This window comes from Centroberyx gerrardi, chromosome 24, assembly GCF_048128805.1.
Source record: "Centroberyx gerrardi isolate f3 chromosome 24, fCenGer3.hap1.cur.20231027, whole genome shotgun sequence".
Lineage (NCBI taxonomy): Eukaryota > Metazoa > Chordata > Actinopteri > Beryciformes > Berycidae > Centroberyx > Centroberyx gerrardi.
The window spans coordinates 6,145,762-6,172,957 of NC_136020.1; the positions used below are offsets into that span (position 1 = coordinate 6,145,762).

A 27,196-nucleotide genomic window follows, 5' to 3' on the forward strand; every position below is an offset into this window, starting at 1 on the left:
CACTATACACACACACACACAGGCACACACACACACATAAACAAACACACACACACAAATAAGGGGGAAGTGAGCGTCATTAGAGCAGGACTCCATTGGAGCCAGAGGGAATAGTCCACATCAACACAGTCTGCACACTTCCTCACTCTATTACCTAGAGTTAGACTGACGCATTCGCCAAAATTGGTCTTTTATTAAAAATCAGATATCAACCAGTCAGTGTCGTCCACCTCTGATATGATGGATGTGATTCAGTTTGATTGACTACATATTTATAGAATTGATCAATATTACACTGGTTGTCTATGGGAAGACTTTAACCTGAATTGAGTCCATTTTGATCGCCTATGCATGAATATGTTTTATTGTTAGTATTATTTTAGCGTGTCATGCTCTGAATGTTTCAGAGGCTTTTCCACAATGACAAGAATAGAATTATGGGGAAACACTGAATACATAATGTTTTGGGATTTTTTTGGCATGAAAATGGTCAAACTTAGATATTGGATATCAGCACAAAATATCAACTTTCAGCAGCTTCGGTCCAAAACATATCGGTATCATATCAGCCTTCAAACACCCATATCAGTTGATCCCTACTATTACTATCTCATATCAGCTGTGTTTATTACTACACAATGACCATGCACCCGCCAAACCACAAACAAACAACCAAATCTGGACTATTGATGGTCTTATTCTCCACACACACACTTTCAGTTGGTAGCCTAGTGGCTCAAGAAGTGGCCTTGTGACCCAGATCCAAAGGCAAAGTGAATGAGTAACACTCTCCCTTCCCTCAGAAACTACTGTCGATGTGTCCTTGAGCAAGGCACCGAACCCCCAGACTGCTCCATTGCAGCTGCTCAGTAGCCACCAGTAGAAGACTGTGGTTGAACTGGGCATCTCCCAGTGTGAATGTGTGTAACTGTATAAATGTGAATGAAAACCACATGGAGCTCTCTCAACGTTCCCTGGATAAATGATTGTATTTAGTTTGTTAGTTTGACATTTCTTAAACATATGTAATGTAAACGAGACAGGGGTGGGGAGGGCATTCGGAGGATGGGAAGGGTGGGGAGGGTATATGGGGGGTGAGACAGCGGTTTGGGGTGTATTTGGGGGGGGTGGGACGGGGGGTGAGACAGGGGTGGGGAGGGGTAAGATGGTTCGTTTAGCTCCTCCGGCTATATTCCCTCCCCTGGGTCTATTTTACATACTTTTCTCTCAGACACCATAAACAAACAAGAAGCATAATTAGTGCTCTGTGTGTGTGTGTGTGTGTGTATGTGTGTGTGCACGGCTACAGTACATGCATGCAAGTGTGTGTGCGCCTGTGCACGCGCGCGTACACACTCAAAGTTAGCGTGCGCGAGCCATCGAAACTGATTTACTTGCATTTGTAAAAACTGCGAGCTAGGTGGACACACACACACACACACACACACACACATGCACGCACACTAAACATAATTTCTCATAACATTCTAATATGGTTCATTTTCAGCTATCAAAACACACATGAAAAGAGTGTTAACGCTGTCAACAAGCGAGCATGGGATGTGGAACCGTCGTTTTCATTCTCAATATGTCAAGGTTGGGGTGTATTCCAGCAGAGAGAGGGAGAGAGAGGGAGGGAGGGGGAGAGAGAGAGAGAGAGAGAGAGAGAGAGAGGGTTAGAGGGGGGAAGGAGTGTCGTTCTCCATCCTCTGCTCTCCAGAGAATCCCATCATGAAACGGCGGAGCACAAAGAGCTCAGAGCCTTCGACTGAAACCGAGGGACCTTTTATCCGAAGCCGGGGCATCGCTGGGGCAACAGCGCCACCCAGCAGGCCGGCACAGGCACTGCAGCTGCGCTAACAGCCAGCCTGGCCTGCCTGTCTCTCCCAAAAAAAAAACACAAGGGGGGACATTTCTTTACTATTTCCCCGCATTAATTCAATGATCAAAATGAGCAAAAACAATTCAAGTCAAACCCGTGTGTGTGGGTTTAAGACGAACCCCCCTCCACCCCATTCCATTCCATCCCACCCCACCCCACCACCACCGCACGAGAGAGGTAATCAAAGCCCCCGACAAAAAGACAAAAAGAGTCTTCTGTGTGGGAATCTTAACGTTAATGGGCCACACCAACCTCCCAGCACAGCACACACACACACACACACACACACACACACACACACACAAAATCAAACTAATTACAATTTGTCCTTTCCCTTTTGTCCTTTTCACACTGCCTCCTTTTTAATTCCCACCGAGAAGACATAAAAAAAAAGGGGGGGGGGGGGGAGGGACGGAGGGATAGGGTGTGGGGGGGGGTGTATGGGTACTGAGGGATTTTTTTTCCAAAGTGGCACACACCAGTAAAATAACACGGCGGCGTGTCTGTATCGGCGTCGACTCTCCCTCATTTAAATAAGCGCCAACGCTGATTTTCTAACAAAAATACTGGTACTAGTGTAATAACAATGAAATAAGACCCTGTGAAAACTCGCAGCCCGCAGCAAGTATTTAAAATATCATTTAAAAAGGGCTGATCTGTAATTCAGAGCGGATATGGTATCAGACGGCGTGCTTGTCATTCCCGGCTATAATCTCCGCCACGCCGAGAGAAACACACTGTCTGCTGGCAGCAACGGAGAGAGGGAGGAAGAATAGGAAGGGATGGGGGGAGGGGGGGTTGGATGGGGGGGGGGCAGGATTTGACTACTTATTTTTCTTCTTCTCCTCTAGGTACAGTTGGTTTTCGTCTGCTATCGGGCGGCGAGATCTGGGGCCTATTTTAAGGAATATCACGGATTGAGGAGAGAGAGAAGTTTCGGAACGTAGAATGGGGGGAGGAGGGAGAAGAAGAAGAATAAGAAGAACCGGAAAAAAGTTCAAGCTGTGAAACGATCAGATGGAGAGGAAGATGATGGAGAGATGAGCGGAGAAGAGCGGGTGGCGAGGAGACGGTGACTTCTAGAGAGAGGGAGAGGAAGATGAAAGAGAGGGAGTTGTGAATGAGGGAGAGTCTCCTGGACACACACACACACACACATATACACACACACGTTTGCAACATACACACATTGGGTTTTGGTTAGTCGTGTGGTCTGGACAGGAAAGGGCTGGGGCCGACACACTCAGCAGGACACGGACCTGGGTCAGCTCACCACACACACACACACACACACACATACACACATACACACACACACACACTGCCAGGCCATCCTTACCCACCTATCCTGTTGCAGTGGGGGGTCGGAACCAGCCTGAAACCAGCCACACACACACACGCATACGCACACTCACGAGCGTATGTTCTTCAGAAGCAGACACACACACACTCAAGCATACACACACACACACACTCATACACACAGTGGGCGGAAACTGGTTGTGACATGCTGTCCCGCGGCTCAGGCTGGGGGCTCTGAGGTTGGGCTGAGCCATCTATCATACAGCCAGAACACAGTAACCCAAGACATGAGTGGCGGGGATCACACACACACACACACACACACACACACACACACACACACACACAACAAAGAAGAACCATGTACGTTTTCTGACAAATGAAACACACCGACACAGCTGACCAGACAACCTCAGTTAGAGCTACAGTTAGATCAATATATGGAGCTGATATTGGCTTCTCTTTTATTAAAAATCTGATTCGTTCCAGTCGGTGTCGTCCACCTCTGATATGATGGATATGATGCAGTTTGATTGATTATTGTAGAATTGATCAATATTGCACTGGTAGTCTATGGGAAGACCTTAACCTGAACTGGTTCTATATGCATGAATATGTTGTATTATTATTGTTTCGAGTTTTCCACCTTGCTGTTTCAGAGGTTTTTCCACCTGACAAGAAGAAAATTCAGGGGGAGTACTTGCTTGGAATTTTTTGGGCATGAAAATGGTCAAATTTAAAAACGCGACATTTGATGATGCATTTAACGTTTGGAATAAACAGAAGAAGAACTGCGTAGTTAGCATGAGCAGTGATAGCCACCATGGCTAAACATCTGTATCTTTATCAGCCTTCAGAATCCTATATCAGTCTAACTAGTTCTTCACAGCCAGCCGGCGACCATCAAGCCTTCAGCCTGAGTAAGCGTCCCACTTCATTTGTAAAACACCCCTCCTCTCTCTCTCTCCCTTGAATGATACTGAACGCTACGTCCCCCAGCTAAATCTCTTCCTCTCTCCCTCTCTCTCTCTTCACGGGCCCCCAGATTGATGGGACAGACGCCTCTCATTTGGGGCCCGCAGAGAAAAAGTGGCCAGTTTAAGGGCCCGCTACTGTATTTTAAACGCTCCCGAGTGTTAAAGAGACTGATGGGCCCCTAGCTAAAACCCCATTGGGGGGAAAGAGAGAGAGAGAGAGAGAGAGAGAGAGAGGGGTGGAGGAGGGGGGTGTATAAATCTGCGTGGCGGCGGGAATCGATCGTTTCTCCCTCCTCCTCGCCGCTATCTCATCTGCAGGGGGCTGAGGAGAGGCAGGCCGGTTTAAACGATCCTGACCTTGTCCGACATAAATAGTCAGAAAAGTCCGGCGAGCAGATAGCTTTGTGTAGGGCTTGGGGAGGGGGGGGTGCATTGAGATAAGGGGGGGGGGGTGAGATAATGCCCTGGCATTACTACATCAGAGTCCGTGTCACTCTCTCTCTCACACACACACACACATACGGACGTAGCCGTGGGAAACAGCCTCGGTCTTCCTTCCTTCCGTCCGTCCGTCCTTCCTTCCTTGCGGTATCTCTCCCTCTTTTTCTCTCTGATCACAGAAGAAGAAGAAGCGAGCGGATGAGGAGATACAGACGGGTAGACGGGGGTGAAGAAGAAGAGAAGAGAGAGGGAGACGGAGGAGGGGAAGAGGTGAAGAAGCCAAAGATGGGACGAAGGCGGCGGACGAAGAGGCGAGGAGCGCGTCCGTCGTCCCTCTTCTTCTGATTATGGGCAGAGGGAGGGATGGAGGGATGGATGGCGAGGGAAGCGAGGGAGGGAGGAAGGGAAGGAGAGGGAAGCGAGAGAGGGAGGGAAGGAAGGGAGGGAGGAAGGGAGGCGGGGAGTCAATTGGCTCCGACGAAACCGCCCCAATTCCGCTCTCTGAAGAAGACGTGAATGTTTTAGAGTAAGAAAGGGAGCTCTTTTATACGGCGCCCCTCTTCTTCTGCCTCTTTTCTTTTGAGTGTAATGCCGCTGTACCTGACAGTAGCGCTGCCCCGGGTAAAGGCAGAAATCTCTGCCTCCATTGTCACCTGTTCCTCTAATCATTTTCCGCCCGTCATGCCACAATGGAGGAGGCCGATAACGATAACGAGGTGAAGCTAATACAGAGCGGCGGCGGGGCCCCCGAACACAATGTTCGGATGTCTTCACTCGTTCACACACACACACACACACCTTCATACGCTCCTTAATGCAGAAACGCACGCGCTCGCCCACTCGCGCACACACACGCGCCGGCTTCTCTTTTTTCCTTACAGTCACTCACACACACACACGAAGATGTTACAGCCATTTCATTATATGCCGCCGACTGTCAAATCACCCTTGCGTTACACAGTTACACACCTTTACAGTTTCATCGTAAGTCATGATAATAGGAGAATAACAGTGTGTGCCGTGTTATTTCTCTGCTTCATTGAAAGTAGCAGCTTTTCTGGAGTCTAGTGGTTGTAATTAGAAAGTCGCCAGTTCAAATCCTGGGGAAAACTAGTGCCAAGTCGTCCTTAAAGAGAAACTAAACCCCAAACCAAAGTCTATGTAAATCCTCACATCTAATGGTAAAAAGCATGCTAGTGAAATTGCCATCTGCTATTGGCTGATCTTTGGTGCCAGGTGATGTCACCTTCTATAGAGTACAACAGAGGGTGACATCACCTGGCACCAAAGATCAGCCAATAGCAGATGGCAGCATGACTTTGGTTTGGGGTTTAGTTTCTCTTTAAGCACAACACTTGACACCCAACGACTGTGTGGCTCTCAGGTGTGAAGATGCAACTGTATGAATGTGAAGAAGGGGAGTTACTGGAAACCAGCATGGTGCCCAGTCAACATTCCCTTGATAGAAAAACATTAAGAAAAGACAGAAAGAGTCCAGAAAAATTCCCACTTTCCCCGAAAAGACTCTACAGAATTCCCAAATCCCAAATCACGGAAAATTTACCACCCCCACCCCCTCCCCCGCTGCCATCCGTGTGATCTGGGATCGTCGGGCCTTGCCTGCCTGCGAGGGGAGATGAGAGGCTGCTGCTTTCTGAGTGCGTTTATCAGAGTCTGGCATCGCTGTAATTTCAGTGTTCAGATGCAATCGCTCCCCGCTCCCCTCAGGAGTAAACAATAACAAGCACAAATACAATAGACAAACAAGGCCTGCAGGACATGTATGCACACACACACACACACACACACATACACACAGATTCACGCATGCACAAACACAAAGGCATGCACACTTGCAAACACAATCTCAACTCGCACACGCAAACAATAACGCAAATGCAAACCGCAAGCACCTTGTACCACCAATCTTTTTTTTCATTTTTCAGTCTATATTTGGCATAGACTATTCCTAGGTTGACAGGAAACATAAACCTCTAATTCTATTTCTGCCTGTCCATGAACTGTCAGTAGAAACAGTCGTATCTATATAGCAAAAGAAGCTGGACTCAGATCAGATAGTAGTTTTGAGTAAGACCTTTTGTTATAAGTGGATAAATTAACCAGAACTAAACTTTTCCTCATACAAAACCAACACAACTTTAACAATTATGTGTTATGTTGCTATTACACACTATTACACTGCTGATTCCTTTGGATCTCGTTTATTTGCAGGCTGTTTCTTGAGGCTGAAAGACGCCTCATTTGTTATCAAACAGCGCCACCTGGTGGACTTTCAGTGAACTGCAGACTGCTGACTTGAATGGAGAGTGTGTTGAGAGTGGAGGAGGAAGAAGGCAAGGAGGCACCCAGCTGAGCTCTGGCTCCAGGCCCACTTAACTGCCCCGACTATCGTCCTGCCACACACACACACACACACCTTTCTGTCAGTCTGCTTTTGGCTGGAACGACCGCATGTTATAGCTGTGTGGCGACTTAGCTGGTCAGGAGGATAAATAAGCAACAGCAACGCAAGATATTGCTGTGGTGTAGGAGCCCAGGTGTGATAGGTGAGAAATATGTTATTCTTTATTGATCCCTGTCTGGAAATTCTCTTTTTTCTTGCTCCCCTCCACAGGGAGGTCAGAGGTCAGAGGTCAGGCTCAGCTACAGAGCAGCTTCCTTCGAGCTGGTAGGGGTTCAGCGTCTTGCTCAAGGACGCTTCAGCAGGAAGGATGTTTTCTCTAACCACCAGGCCACCCTGCCGCCCAGTGGGTTCCTATGGGTGTCCTCTAGAGCTACTGCAAGACTACACTAGCTCTCGTGGGTGGCTGGAGTATTTCCTTTCACAATACTAGTAGGGACTGGTTGCTGCATAGATTGGCGTTTTAGTTCTATAAACTTTTCTCGAGGCAGAAATAATGTCATTGGTTGAGTTAAACCTCAGTGGGAGGGGCAAAAGAACCACAGTAACATTAGACTGAAGCCCAGTGAAAAAGGTAAGGGCTAAGAGAAGAGGAAGCAATATTATAGCGCTCTTGATACTACCTGAAGAAAGATCATAAATGCCAATAAGTCATTACCATTTATAGTTTTTATTTAGATCTTGACCAGAGTTCCTTATTTGTTATTCTCATTTGCTAAACTTCCAATGATTTCTGGTCAAGTAATCAAGCTTGTTGTTCTGGATTTAACAGAGCCGGCCTCATGAGAATACAGAAAAGGCTATATAGAGCAGGCCTATATAGATGCTCAATCCTGGTGCCATTTCACACAAATACATAGAAAACTCAGGTTAGACTGATATATCCTGGTCTTTTATTAAAAATCAGCCAGTTGAGCTTCCTTTGTTCCTCAGTTTCAGGAGTGTCAGTCTGTAACACCTGTAATGAAACCTGCCCACCTAAAAGAATTTCATTACTATGAGTTTAAAGATTTTGGCTTTTGAGTTTGTGTCCCATGATGGTCTGAAAGTTGTTTCAGAGGCTTTCCCATCCTGATAAGAATGTAATATACTTGTAATATTTAGGCATGAAAACGGTCAAATTTAAATACACTGAATATCGGCACAAAGTATCAGCTATCGGCAATTGACTCCTATTGAAAGCAATGAGGTTATGACCACTACTAAATTGCTACCAACACGCTATTATTACAAATATATTAATTATAAAGAAAACCCCAATCCCATCCCCAAATCCTTAACTTAAGCTTATTCATTTCATGTGTTACGTGAATTTAACACTTCTATCCCCTGAATAGTGTTGTAAAAAACTGACAATAACATGTTGAAGGCGATTATCACCCTTGGAAACACATTTTATTTTTCCTTTAGCATCAAGTATCACCTTAGGAGGATGAACTCCATATGGGTCAAGCATCAACATTCATCTTTCATGGTCACAAGAATTTATTGTGAGGCAAAACAGATACAAGGACTTTATGAGAGGGTAACGTTTCTCTGTAAGAGGTTTATTTTTTCCATATATTTTACAAATAGAAGCACAAATGTTCATAAACTCTCGACGACAGCTGTCTGAAGTACTTTGAAGCGTGTATACCGGAGCTACGGGCGATGGAGGACAATCTGGCCCGCTTATCTGCAGAGACAAAGAAAAAGGATAGTAAGAAAAAAAAAAACAGCCCCTTCAGACTTGAGGACGGCGTCTAACGGGGTGAAGACTCAAAGAGATTCTGAAAACCTAAAGGGTATCTAGTCTATTATATCAGAGGATTTAATGGTACACACTTCTAGACTCAAACTAGCCCAGAAGGGATCTCAGCGCTATGGCGACAGTCTACTCTAAGGACGTTACCTCCTCTGTCAAGACAAGCCTCAGGTCCTGGGTTCACCAGAGGGTGAGAGGGAGCAGATTAGGTCGGAGAGGAGAATTAGTCATGAAAGAATCTGAGGGCTTTTGGAAATTAAAAAGACATGCATAGTTGAGAGGGAGTCTTTTGGGGAGGGGAAAAAAAGGTCTCAGAGGTCACAAAAGTTAGCGGAGTGAAGAAGGAATGAAATGAGGGGGCGAGCCGTTTAGGAAAATCCACAAAATGAACTGCGGAAGACGGGCGGACGGCAGAATAAAAGAAGAGGTAGAATGGAAAGAGAGGGCGAGACGGAGGGAGGGGAAAGATATTGAAAATGCTTACAGAGCGGCGGCTCCAGAGATGATCTCGATGAGCTCCTTGGTGATGACGGCCTGTCTGGTACGGTTGAAGGTGAGGGTCAGCTTGTCGATCATCTCAGCTGGAGGGAAGGGAGAGCAATCCACCGTGAATCAGTGTTAAATGTTAGAACGCAAAGATGTGAATGAGGAAGTGTGCGTGCGGCCGGAGTCTTACAGGCGTTCTTGCTGGCGCTGTCCATGGCGGTCATCCTGGCGCTCTGCTCGCTGGTGGTGGACTCCTTCAGGCCGAAGTAGATGATGTTGACCAGGGAGAACTCCTGGTAGTTCCTCAGCACGTCGGCGTCGATGTCGTCGTAGATGCCCATGCTCTCTGTCGGGGGGGGGGGGCAGACGTGCATCGTTATCACTGGCTGGGACGTTCAAGGCTCTATATGTAAATCCCAGTCTTCAAAAACAACACCTTACCTGCATTAGCAACAGTATCGATGGAGAACACAGGCTTGTTGTCCGTCTTGTAGGAGATAACGGACCTGCGTGAGGAGGAAGGGAGGATTTATTTTTGTGATCATTCAATATTGATCTTCAAACAACCCCAAAAAGGCTTGCAGGCAAATCCAAACAGGTATTCAGGTACATTTGTGGTATCATTTTAAATCATGTAAAACTGATAACACGAGAATCAGAAGAAAGGCCTTCCACACCTGAATCTGTTGTAGATGATGGAGCCCTGGTCAAACTCGTATCCGGAGTTGAGCAGCTCGGTGGCGATGATGGAGGCATCGCTGAAGGTGGGGGGCTTGCGGCCGACTTCCTTGCAGTTCAGCATGATGTGCTTTCCGTGGGTCCTGATGAGGAACAGCGGGCGTTATCGTAATTATTAACGGAGGTGCTCATATTCTGCACTCAAACAGGTTCTGGCATTGGAACGTGTGACATCCTAAATATTAGCTGTATTTCTGTAATCTATACTAGGACTGTCCTTTCTTCCAAGACTGAATTTAAATGAAAACAGTATCAAACGTTTGTTCAAATTTATTTAAAAAAAAAAAAGAACTGGCAGTTCAATATTAAGCCATTAGTGTTCGACTGAATGACTTGAGCTTTCCTGCCGCCTACAAGGGAAGTCCCACTTTCAACCAAGCAACTGCTTCATCAAAGCATCACTATGACACAAACTTCAGCATGCTAAACTATACTCATCCAACTTCCCCCAGTCCAACTCCTCTCCCCTACGAATGACTGGCAGGCTGTCTGTCCTTCAGTACCTGTGCAGCAGGCCCCTCAGCTTGTCTCCCACATTGACCACCATCACCTCCTTGCCAGCGCCGCTCAGGGTGGCGATCTGGCTCTTTATGGCCTTGGCCACGTTGGAGTGGATGGCGCCGCAGAGGCCGCGGTCGGACGACACACCGATGATCAGGTGCTTGGCGGCCTTGTCCTCCGGGGCTTTGATTTCAGCCTTCTCGTACAGGGCTGGAGGACAGGGAGACGAAAACAACGCGTTTACTGATCCACTTAACATGAACCAACCCGGCTGATTCAGAAGGTCCCTCTCTGTCAGCTATACTGTCATCATGACAGTAAAACTGAACGAATACCTGAGGGAAGTATTCCTCTGACAGATATCAAGTTACATGGAGGCATGCTGTACTTACCCAGAGCACCGGTGCCATAGACTCTGGCGGGCTTCAGCTGCCTCTCAGCACGAGCGTACTTGGCAGCAGCCACCATCTTCATGGACTTGGTGATTTTCTGGATGTTCTTGATGGACTTCAACCGAATGGTGACTAGAAGAGAGGACATCACAACCATGAACATTGTTGATGCCTCGCTTATTAGCAAACATGCACTCCTTGTAAAACAAGGTTTAAGACCGTTTATGAATCACTAGGATAGACTCTTCAATTCAGCATACATGCAATACACCAAGCAACACTTATTTCAATAACTTTTTATCCATTAGAATTTCTTCTGCAGTTATTTCCAATTGTATCCCACCAAAATACACTGCGGTGACCAGTGTGAACCAGTTCTACCAGTTGAGATTTATTGAAATTATTTATTGTATGCCAAATTTTACAGTGGTTCCAAGAAACAAAAGGTCTTAAGCCATGTTATATAAGGTATGTTAAGCTGTCAATAAGCAAGACCACATTAACTTGTGTTTTTTTTTAGTGATAGGTGGTGTGATGGTAGTGTGTTGGTGTGATTTTAATTAACCGTGTCGACTATCTGCAAAAAGTAAAATTCAATTTTATGCATAATAAAGAATGTTGAATATTGATGAAACTGACAAAGTTATGAATCTGACTTATGAATGGAGTTTAGTCTGCTGTTCCTTCCATAATGTATCGGAGTTTTGTATTGGCTGGTCATATTGTAAGACTAAGGAATATCAGTGTGATGTTGAGTCTACAAGATGCTGTTATAGAATGTGTAGTACACAGAAAAAGTACTTACTGTCCTTCAAGGTAGCCATGTTCCTGACCTGCCCACTGCGAACAGAAATAATGCATTTAACTTGGAGCTTTTGCCGCAAGCATTATCATCATATTGCAAAACAGTTTCCTCATTAACTTATCATAACTGAACTTACAGAGATATATGAAGCTTGATGTTGAAATGCCATTTTACCTACTAACGCTGCAAGCTAGCTAACGTCAGTTAGCCGGGTAGTACACAGAGTACTGACAGACAGAAAAGGCTTTGGTAATTATTATATTGTACTGACTGTGTGTTAAGACACTGTAGTGAAAGGATTTGATCATAATCTTGCATTGAAAACACGTTTATCCAGCGCCACTTCACTACTAACACAATGTCATAACGTTTAGGCAAGTAAGTGTCAGCTTAGCTAGCGTTAGCTTAGCTTAGCTGACTGAACTTGGCCATTCCCTATGCAGCACACTGCTGTCATTCATTAGCCGCGGCCTGCAGGTTAGCACGTCCTTGCAGTCAATAACTGGGTTTATCAGCAACTACAACTTGCAGACTTGCTCTAATCGTGTACTTGAACTAAATACAGAAAAGATTCAACTGAATAATGTTGGCTACATATTTAAAATCAACTTTACCATTGTGGGACAAACACCACCGCGCTGGTCCTGGCGAACATGGTTACTTCTATGAAGGTCAGACACGCAGGACTGCGCAGGCGCAAGTCAGCGGCAAAATGGAGGAATGCTGCCTTCATGTACTATCAGAAATATCGTAAAAACGCAATGCACTCACATGAACGAACCAAAAAAGTATCACATTTCTCACAAACTGAGTGGTAAAAGCACCTTTCATGTGTTTATTATTCATATAGCCAACCCCAGCATGCATTGGGCGGTGTATTTATTATCGATTGAAAAAACATATGGAATCTATAAATGATATGAATAGCAAATAAAAAATCCACAGTATCTGTCCAACTTCAATCTCTTCTCTTTGTAATCATTCCGTCTGTGTAGCCAAAATGTTTATGTTATTCAATTAATTTTAATATGTTGACTACATAATTACCTGCTGTTCCTCTGTTATGTTAAAAGTGGTGCATGTTATTATGCAGTATGTTATTGTTTAGCATGACAGTATGTCATTGTGTACGTGTAAATCATTAATATTATTCTACGTTTCTATTATTTTCACTCTTTATTCTATTCTCACACATTTTTAATAACTTAATGAAGACTTCTATTACATGTATGATGAGCATTTTCTCCCCCAACCAAAATGCACTTGAATGCGCGACAAGTTGCACTCGGTAGCGTGGATCTTGGAGCATACGAGGAGCCCTTGAAGGCAGCAGAAGTTATCGCGTGTTTTAAAGCATACGCGAAGTTATGACGCTATACACGCGGAAGTTGTATATCTCAGCCGAGGAGCCCACATTGGGTCGCGTTAAATTTCTTTCAATTTACTTATATTAATAACATTTATTGCCTCTTTTTTATGTTTATTATAGCTGGTCGGAATGGGGAAAGCCGATTTTCTGAGTCCCAAGGCAATAAGCAACAGGATAAAATCCAAAGGTCTTCAAAAGTTGAGATGGTATTGTCAGATGTGTCAAAAACAATGCCGAGATGAGGTGAGCTCTTTTTTAACCGTTAAAGTTCTGTTATTTTATGTTTTAACTCGTTTAGATATTGTTTTGAACACTTTTCTCCTTCCCGTTTGTTCTCAGAATGGATTCAAATGTCACTGCATGTCCGAGTCCCACCAGAGACAGCTGTTGCTGGCCTCGGAAGACCCAAACCAGTTCATGGACTACTTCTCAGAGTGAGTGCCGTTATAACATTACGAGGTATAGGCTAATATTATGAAAACAAAAGCATGTTAGCATTTCACAGAGTAAATTTATTCTTATTTCCTCTTTCCTAGGGAATTCAAAAGTGACTTTCTGGAGCTGATCAGAAGACGCTTCGGTGAGACTGGACGTTGTTACAACAGTTTTCTGCATTAAAAGTGAAGTAATACTGAGGAACTATTTTTTCCCTTTGCTCCTCATTCATCCGCAGGGACCAAGCGCGTGCACAACAACATCGTCTACAATGAGTACATCAGCGACCGGGAGCACATCCACATGAACTCCACACAGTGGGAGACGCTCACCGACTTCACCAAGTGGCTGGGCAAAGAAGGTGAGCTGACAGTGTTTCCATGTGTGTTTCCCACCACTAATATAAGATTACACGCTGCATTTCTGCCATTCTCCACCACATCATCGAGTTTGGAAACAAATTTGAGAAGAGCACCACTCACTGGCTAATGATATAGAAATAAAAGGTCCTGCAAACATCTGTAGGCAGGGATGTAAACCCACTAAATCTATCTGTGGAATAGAAACACCTTTCTTGACTGACATACAACTTTATGATGTAAATGCACAGTATGCATCATGTAGTACCAAACTAAGTTGAAAAAACACTTTAAAAAAAATCAATCTTAAAAGACAAAACAAATACCTTTTTGAAAATATAATGTATTTATGCAGTAAAAACTAAAGCCTCTCCCGTCATCCAAACACAATCAGTCCACATACCTCTTTATACCTGATGATGTGTGAAACATTACCAGTGTGTACAGACTGCCTTCACTGCCTTTACTTAATTACTTGTTAATATATAGCAATAGGGAGAAATTTTAAGTTTTCAGCTGGAAGAGGTGATTTTTAATGTGTGGTCTCTGTTTAATGTTACCGCTAGGTTTGTGTAAGGTTGACGAGACCCCTAAAGGCTGGTACATCCAGTACATCGACCGCGACCCCGAGACCATTCGCCGCCAGGAGGAGCTGGAGAAGAAGAAGAAGCAGGACCTGGACGACGAGGAGAGGAGCGCCAAGTTCATAGAGGAGCAGGTCCGCAGGGGCCGCGGCGGCAAGGAGCCCGACGTGAGTACACAAACCTCAGCATCACAGTGGGTTCTGGCACCTAAACTTCATACCATACAGTTTAGCACCATTAAACAATGTTTTTCTGTATTATGTTCCCTAGGAAGCTCCAGTTTTCACAGAGCTCAAGCGAGAGAGCGAAGAAGAAAAAGGTTTGTTTTTGTTTTGTTTTTTTGGAGCAATGGCTCTAAAAAATGTCACATTGTCCTTTGTTCTCAAATATATAAACCTATTAAATTGCAGACAAGCACTAAAATTGCCTAAAGATGATTGTAAGAACGATGTTGGCAGGTGTTTTTCTCCTCAATATTTTAAAAGTATGTGTGTGTGTGTGGATTGACAAATGAATGAGGTTAACTATGCAAGATTTTCATGATTCTAGTCAAAATTGTGACTAAATTTAGCCTCATTTATACAGAATTGCATTCTCTGACCTTTAAAAGTTGCCTGTGAAAGTTTTGTTCAACAAATTAAACTGCAACACATTTGCAAGAAGCCTAGTTTGTGTTTTTATTCACCCTAATAATATGTGTCATTTCTTTCTTTCAGTTGCCTTCAACATGGGCGCCTGTTCCTCTGTAGCTGGCCCGTCAAAACCAAGGTAGAGAGGCTCCTATGCAGGTTGTTAATTGAGCTGCAGAATCATCAGACGGGTATAATGACGCTATTTGTCTGTCGCTCCCTTTAGCACCTCGCTGGGTCCCAGCGCCCTGAAAGCAGCAGCGGCCTCCTCCAAGAGGAAAGACGCGTCTGCCGGCTCCGAGTCCAGCGAGAAGAAGAAGAAATCCGCGCTGGACGAGATCATGGAGGTAGGGCGGTGTTTCTTGTGTGTCCTGTGTCTGAGGATGGCTTGTGATTCTGTATGCGTCTGGGTGCGTATCTGTGTTCGATGCGGCTTAGCGTACTGAACCGTCGGCGATGTGTTTGTGTTCAGATGGAGGAGAGGAAAAAGAAGAAGCAGCAGCAGCAGCAGTCGGCCAGGACGGAGTATTGGCTGCAGCCCAACATCGTGGTCAAAGTCGTCACCAAGAAGCTGGGAGAGAGGTACCACAAGAAGAAGGCCGTCATCAAGGTAACAGGCTTCTTACTCTATATATTGGGGCGAGGGGGGTTCTGTGTGCACGGGGAAAAAAGACTGATAATGCGAATAATTGTGGATCTTTTAACCGTAGGAAGTGCGAGACAAATACACAGCCATGGTGAGGATGATCAACTCCGGAGACAAACTGAAGCTGGACCAGAGTCATGTAGAGACCGTCATTCCCGCACCAGGTAAACTGTGAGACTATTAATAAGCTCTCTGTATCCACCTTCGCAACCTGTGACCTAAAACCGCGTTCTCCCCGCTGCAGGTAAACGGGTGTTGGTTCTGAACGGGCCGTACAGAGACACAGAGGCTCTGCTGGACGGGATAGACGAGAAGAACTTCTGCGCCACGCTCACACTCGACTCTGTAAGTAATAAATAGCAGCCACATCTATGTTTCTACACTTCTGTCTTCTGCTATCTGATGGATACATGGCGCCTGTTATGTGTTGTTTTTGTGTTATTAATAGGTTTGTTGTCTACATCTGTAAATTGAATATATATATAAGGTGAATAGTCTAGACACTTTCTGTACATATGTATGGCCTTCTGTAGATCTGTTAATGTGAATACTTTACCAGATCCACATACCAGATCTCTATGTACATCTTGCACATGATGTACTGTATATAAGAAGTTCTTGACTTGGTGAACATGGTTGCATTGGGTTTATTCCCCCCCATTTGCTGTATTCATATTCATATTGTTTTTTTCTCGTCTTCAGGGTCGAATGAAGGGGAAGAGAGTTGAGGGCGTCGCTTATGAGGATTTCTCAAAAATGGCTTGAACCAGCAAACCTTCCTGTTTACATGTCAGCAGCCTGCTGGCTGAGGGACTCTACTGTGTCAGAGTTACTTCCCCTTGGCTCCCTGTATATACATATCCCACAATGCATTTCCTATGGCGTTATCACAGTTGACCTTAGTACGAGTTACGATTTGTTTAATGTTTTTTATTCTGTATTAGTATTCAAGTCGATCAACAATTCAGGTGTATTATTTCTCTTGAATAAAATACAACAAAAGAAACTTCTGGTGTTCTTTGAAAAATAATCGGAACAGTAGGACTAAATGATTTTTGGAGAACAAACAAAAATCAAAAAATGTAGTTACACATGACTTTTCAATGGCACATCGTATACGTCGCTCAACGTTACATCTTCCAGTTACACATCTTTGGGCTCAATATGATTTTTTTTTTTCTCTTTCTCATGGCCCCTGTTCATATTAAGAACTTTTCCACTCACCCTTTCAAATAGTTGTAACATTTCATTAAGGCTTTTCCCACCCAGAACCTAATAGCAGCACACGGCGCTGGTTAATTTGTCTTTCCCGCCTCCTCGGTCCCGTGCGCCTCGCCGCCGGCCGCTCAGAGCGTCGGGAGGAAGCTGTTGAGGTCCGGGACGATGTAGTCGGTGTAACGGCCGTCGATGAAGCCTTTCCCGCTGTTGTGTATGAACCAGCAGTAGACGTCCGAGCCGCGCTTCTTATCGCGCCTGTAGTCCTTTTGCCAGCCCCTGACGCACAAGTTTCACTGGTATTAGCATCCAATTGTTTTGTTTAGTAATACATTTTCCGTGTGTGTGTTATTAGCTCAACTTACCTGGTGACAACCAGCCTGTTGCCCTTCACCTCCATAGTGGCCTCCTTCTTCAGAGGGTCGGCTCCTTCGTGGATGTCATACACACTCACCTCAGGCTCCATAGAAAACTGCCCTGGGAGGTCACACACGCATATTGAATATATGAGCTTTAATCCAAAAATATCAGTATCCTCAGCCTTCAAAACCCCTTTCCCTTGGGCCTCGCTCAATTTGCTGCTTCTTGGAGTAACCGCATACGGTTTTACCAGACAAAGACCTTAATCAGAGACGTACCTATGAGTCCGTGGACCAGGGAGGAGTACTTGTTGTCATTGGGGATGTAGATGCCAAGGAAGTCGACGTTGACAGGATGTTTCTTCCACACGCGGTGGAGCATCACCATCACCCTGATGCTATCGTTTATTGTGATGGTGACATGAGAGTCCTTCACTATGGCAATCTTCACCCTGAAACACAGAGACATTACAAAGTGACCCAATGTACCAACAATACATCCCACTGAGATTTTACAATTCATTAATACACCTTTAAGAAGTATTTACAATATATTGTTAACTTTTTGGTGGCATTTACAGTATATTAATTTATGATCTCCATATCTCCGTTGTTTGAAAATCTCCAAAATACCATCTTTTCAGGAACTAAGAAATACATTCTTTTGAAAGGGTTTACCAAGGGATTCCAATTTTCGCAACCCATAGAGGACCATGTAATCCTTCATTTGAAGTTAAAACATGAAAACCATGAAAAACTCCATAATCCACTTCACATGAAATCACCAATATCATCACCTTATTATCAGGGATGTAGTGGAGGGTAAATACACCTAAACTCAGTTTACCCACCTGTTTGTGGAGTTTACCCACCTTTATAGGCTGAATTCATAACACACGTTATCAAAATGATGTAAAAATACACGTCTGCTTAAATAAAAGAGTGGGGCTACTACAACAGAGAAAAGTGTCCCATCTGTTTTTTCTGAACATGTAACAGGTTTTTTCACAGGTTTTTTTTATTTACCACTACATCACTGCTTATAATTTATCCTCATAATTTATCATGTGGTTAAGGGGGTTAAGGGTGTGATGGTTACCCGTCCTGTGTGATGTCAGCCGTGGCCCCCCAGGTGAAGGAATGGTTGTGAGTGCCGTCGGTCATGGCGATGCTGTGGGTGCTGACGGCCAGGCTGAGCCCGTCCGGCTGGTAGTAGACTGAGATGGTGCCGAAGTAGGTGTTCAGTTTGTTCCCCAGCACCCGCTTGGAGCTGACTAACTGAGCGTTCACCACCACACCTTCAGGACGGGAGAGGAGGGTTGGTGAGAAGAATCGAGTATGAGCTTTTTCAATTATTCATGTTTTTCTCATTAAAGGTGCAAACATGTTGGAAGTGATTTTTTTCCATCGACTTTTCACTTGTTCCACCATCTGTCATTACCAGAAACTCTGAAAGCTTTAGCTGTTTGCTCTGGAAGAACAGCGCCCTCTTCCTGTTTTGTGCCGTCAAGCAATCCAGCTGATTTCCCGCCAAAAATACTTTGTAGAGAGTTGTTCAAAACACTTTAACATTTTGTACAGTACCTGTTTCACGGTCGGACACCAGGTTGAGAATATGACCGGGTTCGGAGTCGATGTTGAAGCAGACATCCATGTTGCTTCTGGGCAGGTGGACGATGAAGTGGGGGTCGTTCTCCACTGGGTGAGAAACAATCAGCTTGTTATGTACTGAGTGCTGCTTACATTTAATAGTTTTCATGATGTTGTGGTAGTCATCAAAGGTGTGCGTGTGCGTGTGCGTGTGTGTTACCTATGGTGATGTGTTCAGGCAGGGCCCCCTCAGCCTGGCTCGGGGGGGCAGGAGTGGTCATCTGGACCCAGGGTGGAGGCTGGTACAGAACCCGCACCGGAGCCAGAGGAGCAGACGATGATCCCCCTGATAGTCCTGATCCTGTGCAAGTTATTTATAGGATGAAGTAGGGTTGGCCAATATTGGTCTTTTATTGAAAAGCGGATATCAACAAATCAATGTCATCCACCTCTGATATGATGGATATGATGCAGTTTCGGCATCCATATTGGCTTTCAAAACCCATATCGGTCAAGCCCTCAAATCTTACTATGAAGTATGTTTCTAATATGTCAATTTCGGCACCTGAACAGCAGCCGTGCTTGGGGTCCTTCGGGGAGTCGGCCAGCAGCCTCTCCTTGGCCTCCTCGCTCTCCACCAGCAGAGCGGTGAGAGGAGTGACGAACTGGTGCTCCACGGCCAGGGTCAGGATCCTCTGGGTGATCTTCCTCTTCTTGGCAGCTGTTGGGGCCAGAGACCTGCAGGAGATCCACACTGCAGCAGTGAAATACTGACAATACCACAATAGACGCTTTAGATTGCTTGCGTGCCTCCATATGTTTCAGGTATGTACATATGAAGCGCTCTATCACTCTAAACCGTCCCCATCCTCTCTCACCTCTCTGCGATGAGCTGGTTGACGGTGATGTAGGCCCACAGCTGCCTGGCGAAGCCCGTGAAGGAGTGCTGCTGCTTGGCCAGCTCCGTGTCCAGCTCCATGGTGTCGGTCTCCGTCTCCAGGGTAAGATCCAGACGAGCCTGGAGGACGAGGTGGGATGGGATGTGTGTGTGTGTGTTAGTGTGTGGTCTTGTACTTCTATCCTTATGAGGACCAAATGTCCTCACAAGGATAGAAAGATGAGAAAAATCCTCCAAAGTGAGGACATTTTGCCAGTCCTCACTTCTACAAGGAACTAGTTTAGAGTTAGGACTTGGGTAAGGGCATGGCTTAAGTACATAATTTTTCTATCATATTTTGCATAAATTTTGAGATAATGCTAGTGGCCTACTATCACTCAACATAGTGTATGCTAAAGTGTTAGCATGGAGCACCAGAGTGAATGATCTACCAGGGACACATGAATGATTTTGGTGTTTATGTTCTCATCACTTAACAGGTAAGGGGCAATCTCCCAAGAACTTGGCATATTCCTTTGGGTGTTAGGGAATGAATATAGCCAATGGAAGGTGCTCACAGGTATAGTGATACAAACGTGCGGTAGTGAGTGTGTGTGTTACTCACGGCAGACGCTGTGGTGAAGCTGGTCAGGGTGTTGCTGTCGGAGGGCAGCACCTTCCCAGCCACCACCAGCTCCGAGCCGCTGAAGTATTTATCGAAGCGGTTCTGGGTGATGTCCGACACCGAGTCCTCCGGGAACTGGACGGTGATCCTCCTCAGCAGAGGGGCGGAGACCTGGCTGTAAAACCTCTGGAGGGGGAGGAGGGGAAGAATGAGATGATTATGGAAGTCAGGTGATGAAGATAAAGTTCAAGTTCCTCAGTGCCGTCATACCCGTAGCTGCTCTGCGGCGTCGTGGTTGGCGTAGATCCTCTGGGCCATGCCCCTGTTCTCCATGGCGATACGTTCCAGGAAGTCGTAGTCCACGTCGAAGCCGATGCCCAGTGAGAAGAGAGAAAACTCCTCCCTCATCACCCGCTTCACATTCTTCTGGATGGTGCTGAGCTTGATCTCTCCTGCAGAGAGAGAGAGCAAGAGGGTGGAGACAGATATGCATGTAGTGAGACCTTGACAATACGTTAATTATACTCTACACTGGCAATGTTCATCATCATCAAATTAGGGCTGCTAGAGTGGAATTCCTTGCCTAGTCAAATCACATTTATACAAAAAGAATATACTTTCAAAAAGCATCTAAAATGGCCAACCAGTTGACTGGAAAACAGTGATTTAACCAACCCTTCATCTTCCATGTCTAATATCTTGGCCTTAATGTTTTAACATATGGGATATGGTGTGTCAGTCTCACCGACAGTGGGGTCTCCATCAGATACCAGAATGATCATGGAGACGGAGCGGGGGTCGATCAGCCCCTGATTGGACGCCTTCACCAGCATCTGCACCGCCCTCATCAGTGCCTCGTTGATGTTGGTGCCTGGGGTCAAAGGGCAATAAAAGCCAGTCATGAACAGAGGCAGATGTCTGATATCAGCTACTTTATCTGGTCATCATAGCATCCAAAGACTTCCAATTCTTCTACATGCCCATAAAGGATATTATTTTCTCATTTTCCTGTGGCATCCCCCCTTTTCTTCCCCCCTTTCCCACGGTGTCTCACCTCCGTTGGGTTTGATGCTCTGGATGTATCTCTTGGCGTCGGTGACCTGGATGGAGGAGCCGGCGACCAGCTCTTCGCTCCAGCAGCGCACATTGTGGTTAAAGTCTATGATGCTGAAGTGGTCGTCTATGGTCAGGTCATCCAAAATAGCCTGCATGGCCTCCACTGTCTGTGAGAGGGGGAGTCAGCAGTTTGGAATTACGGTAGATGCATTCTGGAGAATTGCCACATGATGGCAGTGTTTTACAATGGAGGGATGAAGAAAGAAAGGCAGAGGGAGCACTGTTGGCGGGGTCAAACTGTGCAGACCTCCATATTGATGTAAACTTACTGGGACAACGAGCACTTACCTGCTTCATCTTGACCCCCCACATCGACCCGCTGACGTCGATGACAAACACAATGTTTTTGGGAAGGGGCGAGAGGTTGGACGGAGCGAAGAATTGGACAAAGTGGCCATCAGAGACCTTGAGGAAACAATGCAAGCCTGAGCAACAATTATGTCCATTCTGTTTCTACCATAATCACTAAAGAGCTGTATGCAATATTAAATGCCTGAATAAATAGTTTGTACACTGTACACTTGGATGGTTAAGTGTGTGATACCTGTAGTTCCCCGGCGTTGCTGTCTCTCTCCACATCGTATTTGACAGTGAAGGCGCCATCTATAGCACTGTCAGTGCAGTTCTCACACTTCCTCTGCTGCTGCAGATTGGGCTTGAAGACAATATGAGCCTGGGGACGGACACACACACACACATACACACACCATTTAGATGCTCAGATTCCCAGCATACAATCAAGTAAGGAGCTACACACAAAACAGTGTATTATGTTACCTTGTCTTTGGAGGAGGTAAGTCTGATCAGCTCTGCAAACTGTTCCCCGAGGGTGTTTGGTGTTTCTACCATGGTAATGCCCTTCGGCTCATAGATGTACACATCCACCTAGAGAGAGACCGGGTCAGAGGTGATTGCTGAGTGACACACACACACACACACACACACACACACACACACACATATATCATGACCCCCTCACCTGGAACTGTGGCACCAGTCTTCCAGGCTGCAGGTGTAGTGAGTGCTCATAAAAACCCAGCTTTCTGTGCATCATTTCTTGGTAGTGGAGCTCAAACTCAATGTTGCTGCCAGGGGGAACGTGGACCTCTGTCTTAAAGGTCTCCATGTCCTGGGAATTAGCCCTGTGAAGCAGAATCATTTCAGTATCTTTGCAGAATCAGGGGATGAAACCCTACTGAGCTCTATGCGGGATTCATAGTCCTAAACCAAGAGGCTGGTCCAGTACCTGACGATGCCCGCTGCCTTGCCTCTGGCCCTGGCTTGGGCGTACAAGTTCCGGGCCACCGTCTTCTCCTTCACCGAGCCCACAAACGTTATCCCATTCACGTTCCTACACATAGGAAACAATTGGTGTGAGAAGAAGTGTGCGCTCACGTTCTGTAGAACGAACTGCTTGAAACTGGGATGTGGCTCACATGGTGAAGTTGGTGATGAAGGCTCGTTTGGGGATCTGGACGTTGAAGCCGATGCTCTGGGCTTTGGAGCCGGAGTTGACCACCGAGCTCCGGACGGTGGTGTGGGCGAAGCGCGACGTGATGCGGCTCTCCACCTTGTAGCTCTTGACGGTGATGTCATCTCCCCGGATGGCCTGTGCGGGCGAAGACAGAACATGTGAGGGACCGGCAAGCAATGGGAGGAGAACCTGGGTGTCGAGATCTCAGATGTGACCCAACAATCCACAGTTGGGAGGGTACATTCCAGTGGTGTGGTACTTCAGTCCGGTCTCGAGTCTGGTCTCCAGCCCACTTTTCTGACGTCTTGTACTTGTCTCGGTCTCATGCCTATCTTGTCTTGGTCTCAGCCACTACTGGATATTGACTCAACTTTTTCCCGCCTACCTACAAATTTTCTTAGATATGTTTTTCTCCACCTGGTCCGCCCTGATTTAGTTTCTCCCCAGCACTACAAACAATGTAAGGGATTAATCCTGTGTGAAGTATGTAATGGTCTTCAAACTTCTATGCATTGATTAGTCAAAATTTGATTGATTTGGTCTTGGTCTTGAATAGGACTTGATTTGCTCTGGTCTCGGTCTTGACTCGGTCTCGACCCCTTTTGGACCGCACCTTGGAACTCAGCTGGACCTGGTCTTGGAATTGACTTGCACTTGACTAAGGCATTCTAGGTGGTACTCCATAGACTATATCTCTCTAGCAGCAGGCTTGCCAGGTTATATCTGGGACTAGACCCAACCTGCTCTAGATGCCATTAAGCCCCAGTCACCCTTGGCCACATGTGGGCAACCTCAGTTGAGTCCTTCCAACACATTTTCTTACATTTGCGACCGGGAGATCAGCACTGACCCTATCACAGTGATATTTGGGGCAGCCCCCTGATGAGATTTCACTATCTGCAACTCAAGAAGAAGTCATGGCTTTCCCCACACTCCTAGCCACATGGATAATCTTTTTCAAGCAGAAAGCCACAACTCAGCCATCGCATAAACGCTCAGCGGTGGAGGTCATGGCACATTTAAATGTAGAGAATCTGAAGCGCTGTTAAAATTTGGCAACCATTTTTAAATTCTATTGAACAGGAATCTCCCTCTGTGAATACAGCATGACCCTCCACCCACCCACCACCACCACCACCACCACCACCCCACCCCCACCCCATTCCAAATCCAGTACAGATCAATTTGTATCGTGCGTTATTGGATTTTAGTTGTTTTGTCTTGTGTATGTCTTTTTTTATGTGCATTATACGTGGAACTGAGCACTGCATGTATCTGTTCATTACATCATCATCAATATTTCAATAGTAATAATAATATAATGAACTGGCAGCACAGTGATGACGTCATCACCCATGGAGGAAAAAAAGCCATCTCTTCATTTTACCCCATAATTCAAAGCTATAGTAAAGTAAGTAAGTAAAGTTTATTTCTAGAGCACATTTAAACACAGCTTGAGCTGACCAAAGTGCTGTACAAAAGAACATTAAAATACAAAGTAAAAGTAAAACACAAGGAGAAACATACCAAAGACAACAATAAGCAACAACAAGGGACAAAATACAGAGTTATATTAAATTGATCTTAAATTGATCTTGTCATAGTTTAAGCTGATATCGGAAACTACTCATAAAACACTGCCCAATAAACTGAATGACTCGATTGAACTAAGAAATAGGCTTAATGCACTTCACATGACTCTGCCACTGATTTGATTTCTTACCTAGAACAAGACAGACTTGCTTTTAGGCAGTAAAGTAAACCAGAGCAGGATTAGTGGAGAGCGAAGTCAATAACCTGTCAGTCACGGGAATCTCTTCAAACAGCAGCATATTGACTATTAGATAAGGCTCAACTCTGTCACAGTGGAGAGGGCTTGAACAACAAGCGGAGAGACGCACCTCAAAGTCTTCCTGCTCCTCGCTGGTCAATATCGCTCTCTGAAACACACACACACACACACACACACAAGTCATCAGCCTCACACTGCCTCAATCCACTCTCTAAGAGAAGATAATGAATCACAAACTGCTGTTATTCACAAGTTGGAGATGATGTAGGGACTTTGATTAGAATCAGAGTGGGTTACTGGCCACATGGGATGCTTAGTGTTGACTTAATCTGTTTGTTCTAATGTGACACCATTATGAGTGTGTGATCAGTGTGATGCAGTTCATGGATCAATGATTGCAACTATTGCAACATCGACGACAAAAGCAAACCCACAATTCATGCTTTCATGCTATGTATTATACAATTAGACATGCGCATAAGATTAAAAGTAATGTTGTTTTGGAGTCAAAAGAAGGAAAACATCTCACCCTGTGTCTTTCCCGATGATCCTGCAAACCTGACTGGTGGAAGAAAGGAAGTTATTTGTACTGGCGTTGATCATTAAAACCACAGAGAGAGAGATTTAAAACCCTTATTTAACCAGGCAACATGACTAAGACACATTTACAGCATCAACCTGGGGGAATAATGTCATGTGACTCACTTAGACACAGTAGTCAGACATGATTTAGATCAAAAAACATTGACTGCACAATTCACATATAGCTGATGTCATTTTGATTAATGCAAATATAACAATATTCCATAATAACCAGTGATGTAGCGGTAAATAAAAAGGAGGGTAAACTCAAACAAACACCAATAGAAACGAAAATCAATTATATTTTCAGGACATCATTGATTTAGGTTTTTGTTTTTTTCTTCATATAACTTGCACCAGTTTGATACCACTATGATGTATGATGAATGAAATGAACTCAATAAGATTCATGCCAGCCTTCAACTCTATTCTGCAAGTAAAAAGGTGCGTAACCTGAGCTTTTCAGTGGGTTTACCCTCCACTCCATCCCTGCTAATACCCTCCAACTCACCGTCTCTCCCTCCCATTCTCCATCTATGATGAACTCGAAGCCGTGGCTCTGGTGGGAGACCAGCAGCCCCAGCAGCAGCAGCAGCAGACGCCTCATGTTTCCAGGCCTGGAAGCCCTCAGAGATACAAGCAGCACAGAGAGAGACGGGAGTCTCCTAGAAACACAGCGAAGCCCGAGCTGAGGGTTAAAATCCACTAAACTGATCGACTCCTGGCCCCAGTCAATATTTGTTGTGTTTCACGTAACCCAGAGAGGAGAAGGAAACTTTGAAACTTGACCTGCAGTGTGGGCAGGGTAAATAGGACACATTTGGGCCATTCAGGTTGAGATTAAACACAGTTTCAGATCCCGACAGAGACATTGTTTCAAGAGCTGTGACTCTGATATAAATGTAATGGGCTGCATTCAATATACGACCATAGATCTTACATAGACATTACAGCTTTTTAAAAGGTAATGTACAACATATACTACAGCTGTTCAGTGTAAAAAAATGCTTTTATGACACAAACACACAGACATCAGTTGACATCGGCTGTAATGTTGCATTACGTCCACAAGATAGCGCCAACGTAGGCCTAACTGTGGTGAAGTTTATGTTCCCCCTTTCATAGTACAATGGTTAAAAGTTGATTTTTTGGGGGATTTTTTTGTTTTTTTCTATTTACATTTTACATCTTAGGCATTCAGATGACGCCCTTTTCCAAACTGACTTACAATTAGTGCAATAAGATCCAAATCCTGCCAAAATTTAGATAGGAAATAAGGGGTTCAAAGGTCACGGCCTTAGTATCTATATGTATCCTATGACCATAGAATGATCATGTAAGAGCAAAGTGCTGGGAAAGAAAAAGAGCTAAGGAGAGAGATTTGCAATAGTGTTTCTGATTGAATATTTTGCTTTGTAGGCTACTGAAGTGTTTATTTGTACTTTGTACTTGCAATTTAGAAAAAAAAAAGAACAATGGCTTAAAGCCATTAAAAACAATTCTTGTTTGTTTATCTCCTCTTCTTTGCTTATCATCTTCTCCTATGTCAATAATTAACTAGGTAAACTTTGCATTAATTCAGAGTTACATTTTTTGGTTTGGCAATTGCACCACAGAGCCGGTTCACATTAGGGCTAGGGGAAGTGGGGTCAGCAGCCCGCTAACTGATGGATGCTCAACTAGGCCTTATTATAATGGCAGAGAGTCATGCTGCCTTCATGTGCACCTCGTAAACTCCAGCTTCCGAGCTTGCAAGTCATAAATAAGACTTGTCACGCATTCATGTGCTTTTCTATAAGGCACTAAATAGACCTGCTTTTAACCTATGAACCACTCAGGCCTCTGAGGTCACCT

General features: G+C 45.0%; 3 protein-coding genes across 4 annotated transcripts; 1 reads left to right on the plus strand and 2 right to left on the minus strand.

The window, feature by feature from the left end:
• Positions 1 to 8,550: 8,550 nt before the first annotated feature.
• On the minus strand, positions 8,551 to 12,387 carry atp5f1c (ATP synthase F1 subunit gamma). Of its 2 annotated transcripts, XM_071920608.2 has the most exons (9): positions 12,305 to 12,387; positions 11,691 to 11,725; positions 10,886 to 11,017; positions 10,496 to 10,703; positions 9,932 to 10,075; positions 9,696 to 9,760; positions 9,445 to 9,600; positions 9,253 to 9,349; positions 8,551 to 8,699 (listed from the first exon to the last, which is right to left on the minus strand). In XM_071920608.2, exons 1-9 carry the CDS (start codon positions 12,343 to 12,345, stop codon positions 8,696 to 8,698), a joined length of 882 nt encoding a protein of 293 aa, XP_071776709.1. In that variant the 5' UTR covers positions 12,346 to 12,387; the 3' UTR covers positions 8,551 to 8,695. The 2 variants fall into 2 exon arrangements, with proteins under 2 accessions (XP_071776709.1, XP_071776710.1); XM_071920609.2 differs by lacking the exon at positions 8,551 to 8,699 and having other exon boundaries at positions 9,249 to 9,349.
• Positions 12,388 to 13,072: 685 nt separating this feature from the next.
• On the plus strand, positions 13,073 to 16,709 carry kin (Kin17 DNA and RNA binding protein). The gene is made up of 12 exons (XM_071920615.2): positions 13,073 to 13,302; positions 13,399 to 13,493; positions 13,596 to 13,639; positions 13,733 to 13,855; positions 14,420 to 14,604; positions 14,708 to 14,756; positions 15,154 to 15,205; positions 15,293 to 15,413; positions 15,539 to 15,676; positions 15,777 to 15,876; positions 15,957 to 16,057; positions 16,415 to 16,709. The coding sequence occupies exons 1-12, from the start codon at positions 13,189 to 13,191 to the stop codon at positions 16,475 to 16,477; spliced, it is 1,185 nt and encodes a 394-aa protein (XP_071776716.1). The 5' UTR covers positions 13,073 to 13,188; the 3' UTR covers positions 16,478 to 16,709.
• Positions 16,710 to 16,775: 66 nt separating this feature from the next.
• Positions 16,776 to 25,949, minus strand: itih2 (inter-alpha-trypsin inhibitor heavy chain 2). The gene is made up of 21 exons (XM_071920590.2): positions 25,854 to 25,949; positions 25,290 to 25,322; positions 24,870 to 24,908; positions 22,931 to 23,103; positions 22,741 to 22,845; positions 22,474 to 22,636; positions 22,272 to 22,379; positions 22,039 to 22,167; positions 21,783 to 21,899; positions 21,433 to 21,601; positions 21,124 to 21,249; positions 20,649 to 20,830; positions 20,379 to 20,564; positions 19,755 to 19,894; positions 19,442 to 19,614; positions 19,097 to 19,222; positions 18,871 to 18,984; positions 18,386 to 18,584; positions 17,566 to 17,738; positions 17,293 to 17,404; positions 16,776 to 17,206 (listed from the first exon to the last, which is right to left on the minus strand). Exons 1-21 carry the CDS (start codon positions 25,947 to 25,949, stop codon positions 17,059 to 17,061), a joined length of 2,811 nt encoding a protein of 936 aa, XP_071776691.1. The 3' UTR covers positions 16,776 to 17,058.
• Between the last annotated feature and the right edge of the window lie 1,247 nt (positions 25,950 to 27,196).